This window comes from Poecile atricapillus, chromosome 26, assembly GCF_030490865.1.
Source record: "Poecile atricapillus isolate bPoeAtr1 chromosome 26, bPoeAtr1.hap1, whole genome shotgun sequence".
NCBI classification, from domain to species: domain Eukaryota; kingdom Metazoa; phylum Chordata; class Aves; order Passeriformes; family Paridae; genus Poecile; species Poecile atricapillus.
In genome coordinates this window covers 318,504-330,450 of record NC_081274.1, presented here as the reverse complement: position 1 = coordinate 330,450, position 11,947 = coordinate 318,504, and the positions used below count along the sequence as shown (strand labels likewise).

Here is an 11,947-nt window from a genome sequence, read left to right as displayed (position 1 = left end):
TACCCCCAAAACCCCCCCAAGCTCCCGCCAGGACCCCCCCAAATCCCCCCAAACCCCCCAGGACTCCCCCAAGACCCCCCCAGGACCCCCAAAGCCCCCCAAACCCCCCCAGGACCCCCCAGGACCCCTCCCCAAACCCCACCTTGGCATCGGGGGGGTCCCGCCGCCCCCCCGGGCAGGGGGTCCCAGCTCCCCCAGGACCCCCCAAACCCCCCCAAATCCCCCCAAACCCCTCCAGGACCCCCCAAACCCCCCCAGAACCCCCAAAACCCCCCCAGGACCCCCAAAACCCCCCCAAGCTCCCCCCAGGACCCCTCAGGACCCCCCAAACCCCCCCAGGACCCCCCAAGCCCCCCCAAAACTCCCCCAGGACCCCTCCCCAAACCCCACCTTGGCATCGGGGGGGTCCCGCCGCCCCCCCGGGCAGGGGGTCCCAGCTCCCGCGGGGGTCGCAGCGGCGCAGGGCGGTGGGGGAGGGGGCGCTGCCGGGGGGGGCAGCGGTAGAGCAGCACCGCCCCTCCCCCCACCAGCTCCCCCCAGCCCCCCTCGATCGGGACCAGGGCGGGGTCACAGCGGGGGGGGGGGGCGGGGGGGGCGTGGGGACACCTGGAGAGGGGGGGGAGGGGAGGGGTCAGTGGGGGGAGGGGCTATGGGGCAGGTGGGGGGCTCTGGGGGGGGCTCTATGGGGGTCCCGGGGGTCTCTGGGGGGGTCCCGGGGGTCTCTGTGGGGGCGGGGGGACACCTGGAGAGGGGGAGGAGGGGCAGGGGGAGGGGCTATGGGGCAGGTGGGGGGCTCTGGGGGGGGCTCTGGGGGTCTCTATGGGGTTCTGGGGGGGCTCTGGGGGGTCCCGGGGGTCTCTGGGGGTCCCGGGGGGTCTCTGGAGGGGCTCTGGGGGTCTCTATGGGGTTCTGGGGCTCTATTTGGGGGTCTCGGGGGTCTCTGGGGGGTCCCGGGGGTCTCTGGGGTCTCTTTGGGGTCTCTGGGGGTCTTTGGGGGTCTCTGGGGGGGGGGTCCCGGGGGTCTCTGGGGGTCTCTGGGCTCTCTTTGGGGTCCCTATGGGGTCTCTTTGGGGTCTCCGGGGGTCTCTTTGGGGTCTCTGGGGGTCTCTTTGGGGTCCCTATGGGGGTTCTGGGGCTCTATTTGGGGGTCTCGGGGGTCTCTGGGGGGTCCCGGGGGTCTCTTTGGGGGTCTCTGGGGGTCTCTTTGGGGTCTCTTTGGGGTCTCTGGGGGTCTCTGGGGTCTCTCTGGGTGTCTGGGGGTCCCTGTGGGGTTCTGGGGATCCCTATGGGGGTCTCTGGGGGTCCCGGGGGTCTCTGGGGGTCCCGGGGGTCTCTTTGGGGTCTCTGGGGTCTCTCCGGGGGTCTCTGGGGGTCTCTGGGGGTCTCTGGGGGTCTCTTTGGGGTCTCTGGGGGTCTCTGGGGTCTCTCTGGGGTCTCTTTGGGGTCTCTGGGGTCTCTCCGGGGATCTCTGGGGTCTCTTTGGGGTCTCTGGGGGTCTCCGGGGGTCTCTGGGGTCTCTCCGGGGGTCTGTGGGGGTCTCTGGGGGTCTCTTTGGGGTCTCTGGGGTCTCTGGGGGTCTCTGGGGGTCCCTGGGGGAGTCTCTGGGGTTCCCTGGGGGGGTCTCTGGGGTCTCTGGGGGTCTCTTTGGGGTCTCTGGGGTCTCTTTGGGGTCTCTCGGGGGGTCTCTGGGGTCTCTGGGGTCTCTTTGGGGTCTCTGGGGGGTCTCTTTGGGGTCTCTGGGGTCTCTCCGGGGGTCTCTGGGGGTCTCTGGGGTCTCTCCGGGGGTCTCTTTGGGGTCTCTTTGGGGTCTCTGGGGGTCCCGGGGGGTCTCTGGGGTCTCTGGGCTCTCTTTGGGGTCTCTGGGGTCTCTCCGGGGGTCTCTGGGGTCTCTCTGGGGTCTCTCTGGGGTCTCTCCGGGGGTCTCTTTGGGGTCTCTGGGGGTCTCTGGGGTCTCTCTGGGGCTCTCTTTGGGGTCTCTTTGGGGTCTCTTTGGGGTCTCTGGGGGTCTCTGGGGGGTCCCGGGGGTCCCTGGGGTCTCTCTGGGGGTCTCTGGGGGTCCCTATGGGGTTCTGGGGGTCTCTTTGGGGTCTCTGGGGGTCCCGGGGGTCTCTGGGGTCTCTGGGGTCTCTTTGGGGTCTCTCTGGGGATCTCTTTGGGGTCTCTGGGGGTCTCTCCGGGGGTCCCGGGGGTCTCTTTGTGGTCTCTGGGGGTCTCTGGGGTCTCTCTGGGGGTCTCTGGGGTCTCTTTGGGCTCTCTTTGGGGTCTCTTTGGGGTCTCTGGGGGTCCCGGGGGTCTCTATGGGGGTCTGGGGGGTCTCTGGGGGGTCCCGGGGGTCTCTCTGGGTGTCTGAGGGTCCCTGTGGGGTTCTGGGGATCCCTATGGGGGTCTCTGGGGGTCCCGGGGGTCTCTGGAGGGGCTCTGGGGGTCTCTATGGGGTTCTGGGGGGTCTCTGGGGGGGTCCCGGGGGTCTCTGGGGGGGTCCCATGGGTCCCTATGGGGTTCTGGGGCTCTATTTGGGGGTCTCGGGGGTCTCCGGGGGTCTCTGGAGGGTCCCTATGGGGGTCCCGGGGGTCTCGGGGGGGTCCCGGGGGTCTCTGGGGTCTCTGGGGGTCTCTTTGGGGTCTCTTTGGGGTCTCTCCGGGGGTCTCTGGGGTCTCTCTGGGGGTCTCCGGGGGTCTCTGGGGTCTCTATGGGGTTCTGGGGGTCTCTGGGGGTCTCTTTGGGGTCTCTGGGGGGTCCCGGGGGTCTCTTTGGGGTCTCTTTGGGGTCTCTTTGGGGTTCTGGGGGTCTCTTTGGGGTCTCTGGGGGTCCGGGGGTCTCTGGGGGTCTCTGGGGTCTCTTTGGGGTCTCTCTGGGGATCTCTTTGGGGTCTCTGGGGGTCTCTCCGGGGGTCCCGGGGGTCTCTTTGTGGTCTCTGGGGGTCTCTGGGGTCTCTCTGGGGGTCTCTGGGGTCTCTTTGGGGTCTCTTTGGGGTCTCTTTGGGGGTCTCTCCGGGGGTCTCTGGGGGTCTCGGGGGTCTCTGGGGTCTCTCCGGGGGTCTCTGGGGTCTCTTTGGGGTCTCTGGGGGTCTCTGGGGTCTCTTTGGGCTCTCTTTGGGGTCTCTTTGGGGTCTCTGGGGGTCCCGGGGGTCTCTATGGGGTTCTGGGGGGTCCTCTGGGGGGTCCCGGGGGTCTCTCTGGGTGTCTGAGGGTCCCTGTGGGGTTCTGGGGGTCCCTGTGGGGGTCCCGGGGGTCTCTGGGGGGTCCCGGGGGTCTCTGGAGGGGCTCTGGGGGTCTCTATGGGGTTCTGGGGGGTCTCTGGGGGGGTCCCGGGGGTCTCTGGGGGGGTCCCATGGGTCCCTATGGGGTTCTGGGGCTCTATTTGGGTGTCCCGGGGGTCTCCGGGGGTCTCTGGAGGTCCCTATGGGGGTCCCGGGGGTCTCTGGGGTCTCTTTGGGGTCTCTCTGGTCTCTCCGGGGTCTCTTTGGGGTCTCTTTGGGGTCTCTCCGGGGGTCCCGGGGGTCTCTGGGGGGTCCCGGGGGTCTCTGGGGTCTCTTTGGGGTCTCTCCGGGGGTCTCTGGGGGTCTCTGGGGGTCCCGGGGGTCTCTCTGGGGTCTCTGGGGGGTCTCTGGGGGTCTCAGGGCTCTCTTTGGGGTCTCTTTGGGGTCTCTGGGGTCTCTTTGGGGTCTCTTTGGGGTCTCTTTGGGGTCTCCGGGGGTCTCTGGGGTCTCTTTGGGGTCTCTGGGGGTCTCTGGCGTCTCTTTGGGGTCTCTGGGGTCTCTCCGGGGTCTCTGGGGTCTCTTTGGGGTCTCCGGGGGTCTCTGGGGTCTCTTTGGGGTTTCTCTGGGGGTCTCTGGGGTCTCTCGGGGTCTCTCTGGGGGTCTCTGGGGTCTCTCGGGGGTCCCCGCACTGACCGAGGCTCGGGGGCAGCAGCAGCAGCAGCGCCAGGAGAGCTCCGGCCATGGCCGAGGGTCCGAGTGTCCGTCTGTCTGTCTGTCCGAATGTCCGTCTGTCTGTCCGTCCGTCTGTCCGTCCGTCTGTCCGTCCCTGTGTCCGTCTGTCTGTCCCGGTGTCTGTCCGTCTGTCCCTCTGTCCGAGTGTCCGAATGTCCGGCTGTCCCTCTGTCCCCTCTGTCCCCTCCTGTACCTCTGTCCCTCTGTCCGTCTGTCTGTCCCCTCCTGTTCCTCTGTCCGTCTGTCCCTCTGTCTGTCGCCTCTGTCCCCTCCTGTCCCCTCCTGTCCCCTCTGTCCGGCTGTCCCTCTGTCTGTCGCCTCTGTCCCCTCCTGTCCCCTCCTGTCCCTCTGTCCCTCTGTCCCTCTGTCCCTCTGTCCGTGCCGGGGGGGTTACAAAACCTCCCCTCCCCCCCCCGCCGTGTCCGGGAAATGACGGGGGGGGGAGGGGGAGGGGAGGGGTCAAGGGCGGCCGTGACGAGGGGACAGGAGGGGACAGCAGCGACAGGTGGGGACAGAGGGACAGGAGGGGACAGGAGGTGGCACCGGTGGGGACAGGAGGGGACCGGGAGGGACCTTTGGGGACAGGTGGGGACAGAGGTGGCACAGCTGGGGACAGGAGGGGACCTTTGGGGACAGGAGGTGGCGGCTCGGGACCGGGAGGGACCTTTGGGGACAGGAGGGGACAGGGATGAAGCCGGGACAGGAGGTGGCACCGCTGGGGACAGGTGGGGGTGGCACCGCTGGGACCGATGGGGACGGAGCCGGGACAGGAGGGGAAGGGACAGAGGTGACACCGCTGGGGACAGGAGGGGACCTTTGGGGACAGGAGGTGACGACCAGTGGGGACAGGAGGGACGCTGGGGACAGGAGGGGACGGAACTGGGACAGGGGGGGCGGGAGGGGACAGGGGACAGGAGGGGACCTTTGGGGACAGGAGGTGACACCGGTGGGGACGGGGAGGGACCTTTGGGGACAGGAGGGGACAGAGGTGGCACCGCTGGGGACAGGAGGGAGAGAGGTGACACCGCTGGGACAGGGGGAGGACCTTGGGGACAGGGGGAGGGACCTTGGTGGACACGGAGGGGACAGGGAGGTGGCACCGCTGGCGGGACACGGGAGAGCCTCGGGAACCGGGAAATGTGTTCGGGAAATTGTTCGGGAATTGTCGGGGAATTTACCCGGGGAATTGTCGGGGAATTTACCCGGGAATTCGACCGGGAATTTCGGGAATTCCGGGAATTGTCGGGGAATTGTCGGGAATTGTCGGGGAATTGTTCGGGAATTGTCGGGGAATTGTCGGGAATTGTTCGGGGAATTTACCCGGGAATTATTCAGGAATTCCGGGAATTGTCGGGGAATTTATCTCTTCGGGATTAATCGGGATTAATCCGGGAATTATTCGGGAATTGATTCGGGAATTGTCGGGGATTTATTCGTGATTTTTTCGGATTCCGGGAATCGATTATCCGGGAATTATTCGGGAATTGTTTGGGAAAATCGGGAATTGTCGGGGGATTTATTCCTGATGTTTTCCGGGAGTTACTCGGGACTTTATTCGGGAATTTATTCGGGAATTCTTCGGGAATTACTCGAGGAATTGTTCGGGAATTGGAATCGGGGAATTGTCGGGGATTATTCGTGATTTTTTCGGAATTACTCGGGAATTTATTCGGGAATTTATTCGGGAATTCTTTGGGAATTACTCGGGAATTAATCGGGAATTAATCGGGAAATCGGGAAGTGTCAGAGGATTTATCCGGGAATTATTCGGGAATTGTTTGGGAAATCGGGAATTGTCGGGGAATTTATTCCTGTTTTTTTTGGGGGGAATTACTCGGGAATTATTCGGGAATTACTCGGGAAATTTGGGAATTGTTTGGGAATTTTGATTGGGGATTCTTGGGAACGGGAACAACACAAAGGGCGGGGCCGGGAGGCCGGGAATTCGGGAATTCGGGAATTGATTCGGGAATTATTCGGGAATTTGGGGAATCGGAATTCGGGAATTTGGGGCACGGACAGGGGGACCAGGAGGGGTCCCCAGGATTTTTTGGGTCCCGAGTGGATTTTGGGATCCTCGAGTGGATTTTGGGGATCCTCGAGTGGATTTTTGGGGTTCCCGAGTGGATTTTGGGGTTCCCGAGTGGATTTTTGGGGTTCCCGAGTGGATTTTTGGGGTCCCTGAGTGGATTTTTGGGGTTCCCGAAGGGACTTTGGGGATCCCCGAGTGGATTTGGGTTCCCGGGTGGATTTTGGGGTTTCTTGAGAGAATTTTTGGGGTTCCCGAGTGGATTTTGGCGGATCCGCGAGGGATTTTGGGATCCCCGAGTGAATTTTTGGGGTCCCCGAGTGGATTTTGGGATCCTCGAGTGGATTTTGGGATCCCCGAGTGAATTTTTGGGGTCCCCGAGTGGATTTTTTGGGGTTCCCGAGTGGATTTGGGGTTCCCGAGTGGATTTTGGGGTTTCTTTGAGAGGAATTTTTGGGGTTCCCGAGTGGATTTTTGGGGTTCCCGAGTGGACTTGTCCCTAGGGGATTCCCCGAGTGGATTTTTGGATCCCTGAGTGGATTTTTGGGATCCCCTGAGTGGATTTTGGGATCCCCGAGTGGATTTTGGGATCCCCGAGTGGGATTGTTTGGGGTTCCCGAGTGGATTTTTGGGGTCCCCGAGTGGATTTTTTGGGTTCCCGAGTGTGATTTTGAGGTCCCCGAGTGGATTTTTGGGGTCCCCGAGTGGATTTTTGGGTTCCTGAGTGGATTTTGGGGTTCCCGAGTGGATTTTGGGGTTTCTTGAGAGAATTTTTGTGGTTCCCGGGTGGATTTTGGGGTTCCCAAGTGGATTTTTGGGGTTCCCGAATGGATTTTGGAGTTCCCGAATGGACTTTGGGGATCCCCGAGTGGATTTTGGGGGTTCCCGGGTGGATTTTTGGGGTCCCCGAGTGGATTTTGGGGTCCCCGAGTGAATTTTTGGGATCCCCGAGTGGATTTTTGGGGTTCCCGGGTGGATTTTGGGGTTCCCGAGTGGATTTTGGGGTCCCCGAGTGGATTTTGGGATCCCCGAGTGAATTTTTGGGGTCCCCGAGTGGATTTTTTGGGGTTCCCGAGTGGATTTTGGGGTTCCCGAGTGGATTTTGGGGTTTCTTGAGAGAATTTTTGGGGTTCCCGAGTGGATTTTGGGGTTCCCGGGTGGATTTTGGGGTTCCCGAGTGGATTTTGGGGTCCCCGAGTGGATTTTGGGATCCCCGAGTGAATTTTTGGGGTCCCCGAGTGGATTTTTTGGGGTTCCCGAGTGGATTTTGGGGTTCCCGAGTGGATTTTGGGGTTTCTTGAGAGAATTTTTGGGGTCCCCGGGTGGATTTTGGGGTCCCCGGGGAGGCACCGCCCCTCCTCTCCCCACCGGAAGTGACGTCAGCCCGCCATGATGCGCTGACCAATGAGGCGCCTCGGCCACGCCCACGAGGGGCGGGGCCAGGCGGGAGAAGATGGCGGCGCCCGTGAGGGACCGGGAGGCGCTGCAGAGGCTGAACTTCCTCTTCCAGGTGAGGGGAGGGGCCCGGGGGGGGCTCGGGGGGATTTTGGGGGGTCCTGAGGGGAATTTGGGGGGAATTTTGGGAGGTTCTGAGGGGATTTTGGGGATCCTGGAGGAATTTTGAGGGGGTCCTGAGGGATTTTGGAGGGTCCTGGAAGGTCCTGAGGGGATTTTGGGGGGGTCCTGGAAGGTCCTGAGGGGATTTTGGGGGGTCCTGAGGGGTTTTGTGAGGCCCTGGGGGATTTTGGGGGGTCCTGGGGGGATTTTGGGAAGCCCGGAGGGATTTTGGGGGATCCTGAGGAGATTTTGGGGGGGTCCTGGAAGGTTTTAGGGGGATTTCGGGGGGATTTTGGGAGGCCCTGAGGGATTTTTGGGGGTCCCGGAGAGTTTTGGGGGGATTTTTGGGGGTCCTGAGGGTGCTGGGGGGGATTTTGGGGGGTCCTGAGGGGATTTTGGGGAGTCGTGGAGGAATTTTGGGGGATCCTGAAGGGTCCTGGAGAGGATTTCCAAAAAAATCCCCCAAAAAATCCCAAAAAACCCTGAAAAATTCCCAAAAAATCCCCCCAAAAATTCACAAAAAAATTCACAAAAAATCCCAGAAAATCCCCCCCAAATCCCCAAAGCAAGTCCACCACACACAAAAATCCCCCCAAAAATCCCAAAAAACCCCCAAAAATTCCCAAAAAATCCCCCAAAAAATCTGCAATATCTGCAAGAAATTCACAAAAAATCCCAGAAAATCCCCCAAAAATCCCCAAAAAATCGACAAAAAAAATTTTAAGAAACCCAAAAAAATCCCCCCAAAATTCCCAAAAAATCCCCCAAAAATTCACAAAAAAATTCACAAAAAATCCCAGAAAATCCCCCAAATATCCCCAAAAATGTCCACAAAAGATCCCCAAAAAATCGACAAAAAAATTCTAAAAAACCTAAAAAAATCGTCAAAAAAATCCCCCAAAAAATCTCAAAAAATCCTAAAAAAAATAAAAAAAAAACCCCCCAAAATCCACAAAAAGATTCCAAAAAATCGACAAAAAATTTTTAAAAACCCAAAAAAATCGTCAAAAAAATCCCAAAAAATCCCCCAAAAATCCCAAAAGACCCCCCAAAAATCCACAAAAAAATCCCAAAAAATCGACGAAAAAATTTTAAAAAACCAAAAATAATCCCCCCCAAAAAATCCACAAAAAAAATCCCAAAAATCCCCCCAAAAATCCACAAAAAATCCCCAAAAATCCCAAAAATTCCCCAAAAAATCCCAAAAGTCCCCCAGAAAATTCCCCAAAAATTCCCCCAAAAATACCAAAAATCCCCCAAAAAATTCCACAAAAAATCCCAAAAATTCCCCAAAAAATCCCCCAAAAAATCCCAAAAAATACCAAAAAAAATCCCAAAAATTCCCCAAAAATTCCACAAAAAATCCCCCAAAAATCCCCAAAAAAATCCCAAAAATTCCCAAAAAAATCCCAAAATCCCCCAAAAATCCCAAAAATTCCCCAAAAAATCCCAAAAGTCCCCCAAAAAATCCCCCAAAAAATTCCACAAAAAATCCCAAAAATTCCCCAAAAATTCCCCAAAAAATCCCAAAAAATCCCCAAAAAATCCCCAAAAAATCCCAAAAATTCCCAAAAAATCCAAAAATTCCCCAAAAATTCCCCAAAAATCCCCCAAAAAATCCCAAAAAAATCCCAAAAATTCCCCAAAAATCCCCCAAATCCCCCAAACCCCTCAGGACCCCCCGGGACCCCCCGGGACCCCCCCAAATCATCCCCAACCCCCCCAGGCCGCTCACTGGGCGCTGCCGCGGAGCCGGGGCCTGGCGCGGTTCCTGTGCAGCAGCCAAAGGGCGGCGGCGCGGAGACTCGTCCTGAGAATGTGCGGAATTCCGGGGGAAATCTGGGAATTTGGGGAATTCCTGGGAATTTTGGGGGATTTTGGGGGGTCTGGGGGGCTCTGGGGAAAAAATTTGGGGGGGGTTTCGAGGATTTTTCAGGGGATTTTTGGGGTTTTGGGAGGATTTTGGGTGAATTTTGGGGAATTTTGGGGGAATTTTGGGGGAATTTTGGGAATTTTTGGGAATTTTTGGGGGGTTTGGGAGGGTCTGGAAAAAAAAATTTGGGGGGGGTTCGAGGATTTTTGGGGGGTTTTGGGGATTTTGGGGGTTTTTTGGGGGGAATTTTGGGGGGATTTAGGGAAATTTTGGGAATTTTGGGGGAAATCTGGGAATTTTGGGAATTCCTGGGAATTTTGGGGGGGTCTGGGGAAAAATTTGGGGGGGTTCAGGGATTTTCTGGGGTATTTTGGGGGGATTTTGGGTTTTTTTTTGGTGAATTTTGGGGGAATTTTGGGAATTTCGGGGGGATTTTGGGAGGAATTTTGGGGAAATTTGGGGGTTTGGGAGGGTCTGGGAGAAAATTGGGGGTGTTTGGAGATTTTTGGGGTGATTTTGGGGGGGAGTTTGGGGTTTTTGGGGTGATTTTGGGGATTTCAGGGTGATTTGGATGATTTTGGGTTATTTCAGGGAAATTTTGGGTGATTTTGGGGTGATTTTAGGGTGATTTTGGGGTATTTTGGGGTGTTTTGGGTTGATTTGGGTGATTTCAGGGTGATTTTGGGATGTTTTGGGTTATTTCAGGGTATTTTGGGGTGACTTTGGGTGATTTTGGGGTGACTTCAGGTGATTTCAGGTGATTTGGGGAGATTTAGGGGTAATTTCAGGTGATTGTGGGTGATCTTGGGGTGATTTGGGGTGATTTTGGGGTATTTTGGATGATTTTGGGTGATTTTGGGGTGATTTTGGGGTGATTTTGGGTGATTTTGGGGTGATTTTGGGTGATTTTGGGTGATTTTGGGTGATTTTGGGGTGATTTTGGGGTGATTTTGGGTGATTTTGCCCCCCAGGGCCCCGTCCATCAAACGCCGTCTCTGTCGCCGCTGCTGCTCCCTCCTGGTGCCCGGAGCCGGGGCCGGGCTGAGGCTGCGAGGTGGAATTGGGGAAAATTCGGGAATTTGGGAGAAATGCGGGAACTTGGGAGAAAATTCAAGAATTTGGGAGGTGGAATTTAGGAGAATTCGGGAATTTGGGGGAATTCGGGAGTTTGGGGGATGGAACTGGGGGAAATTCGGGAATTTGGGGGAAATTTGGGGGAAATTTGGGATTTTGGGAGGTGGGAATTGGGGAAATTCGGGAATTCAGGGGGAATTTGGGGATTTTGGGAGGTGGGAAATGGGGAATGGGGATTTTGGGATGATTTTGGGAATTGGGGAAACTTTTGGGGGTGTTTTAGAGGGATTTGGGGGCTCTGGGGGGTTTTGGGAGGGGATTTTGGGGGTGATTTTGGGAGGGATTTTGGGGCGTTTTTCGGGACAGATTTTGGGTGGATTTAGGGAAAATTTGAAGTTGATTTTTGGGGGGGTTTGGGGAGGTTTTTGAAGGAATTTTTTGGGATTTTTGGGGGATTTGAAGGGATTTTAGGAGGGGCTTTGTGGGCGTGGCCAGCCCTGACTCCGCCCCCTTTCCCCGCCCCAGGGCGTGGCCAGCCCCGCCTCGTCCTGCGCTGCCTCTGCTGCGGCCGCTGCCGGCGTTACCTGTGCACACCTGAGCCACGCCCACCTGAGCCACGCCCACCCGAGCCACGCCCACCCGAGCCACGCCCACCCGAGCCACGCCCACACACCCAGGACACACCCACGGGTCAGGACACGGAAATCCAAATATGGGAATGTGGGAGGGGCTTCAGAAGGGGCGGGGCTAAGGGAAAATGGGGCGGGGCTGGGATAAACATGGTGGAGTTGTGGGTGTGGTTATTGCCATATAAGGAAATGTGGGTGGGGCCAAGAAAGGGGAGGGGACAAGGCCAAATAAGGGAATGTGGGAGGGGCTAAAGCCAAATAAGGCAATGTGGGAGGAGTCAAACCCAAATAAGGAAATGTGGGAGGGGCTAAACCCAAATAAAGGAATGTGGGAGGAGTCAAACCCAAATAAGGCGATGTGGGAGGGGCTAAACCCAAATAAGGGGATGTGGGAGGGGCCAAACCCAAATAAGGGAATGTGGGAGGGGCCAAGCCAAATATGGGAATGTGGGTGTGGCTAAACCCAAATAAGGGAATGTGGGAGGGGCTAAAGCCAAATAAGGAAATATGGGAGGAGTCAAACCCAAATAAGGGAATGTGGGAGGGGCCAAACCAAATATGGGAATGTGGGAGGGGCCAAGCCAAATATGGGAATGTGGGTGTGGCTAAACCCAAATAAGGGAATGTGGGAGGGGCTAAACCCAAATAAGGGAATGTGGGAGGGGCTAAACCCAAATAAGGAAATGTGGGAGGAGTCAAACCCAAATAAGGGAATGTGGGAGGAGCCAAACCCAAATAAGGGAATGTGGGAGGGGCTAAACCCAAATAAGGGAATGTGGGAGGAGCCAAACCCAAATAAGGGAATGTGGGTGTGGTCAAATCCAAATAAGGCAATATGGGAGGGGCTAAACCCA

General features: G+C 57.6%; 1 protein-coding gene and 1 long non-coding RNA gene across 2 annotated transcripts; both read left to right on the top strand.

Moving 5' to 3' along the window:
* Window positions 1–4,457: 4,457 nt before the first annotated feature.
* Window positions 4,458–4,908, top strand: LOC131588489 (uncharacterized). Its single transcript, XR_009279583.1, has 3 exons — window positions 4,458–4,570; window positions 4,638–4,656; window positions 4,869–4,908. It is a non-coding gene; the product is annotated as an uncharacterized LOC131588489 (long non-coding RNA).
* A 2,398-nt stretch (window positions 4,909–7,306) lies between these two features.
* RPP21 (ribonuclease P/MRP subunit p21) lies at window positions 7,307–11,747 on the top strand. Its single transcript, XM_058857379.1, has 5 exons — window positions 7,307–7,470; window positions 9,244–9,335; window positions 10,362–10,444; window positions 10,990–11,196; window positions 11,731–11,747. Coding segments are annotated over exons 1-5 (441 nt in total). The 5' UTR covers window positions 7,307–7,413; the 3' UTR covers window positions 11,733–11,747.
* Window positions 11,748–11,947: the final 200 nt, after the last annotated feature.

What these genes read in the sequence shown, in the direction of transcription:
- RPP21 (XM_058857379.1), top strand. Translation starts at nt 7,414, where the DNA reads ATGGCGGCGCCCGTGAGGGACCGGGAGGCGCTGCAGAGGCTGAACTTC. An exon ending in CGGAGACTCGTCCTGAGAAT is followed by an intron (nt 9,336 to 10,361) that starts GTGCGGAATTCC and finishes TTTGCCCCCCAG; the next exon opens with GGCCCCGTCCATCAAACGCC. An exon ending in GGCCGGGCTGAGGCTGCGAG is followed by an intron (nt 10,445 to 10,989) that starts GTGGAATTGGGG and finishes TCCCCGCCCCAG; the next exon opens with GGCGTGGCCAGCCCCGCCTC.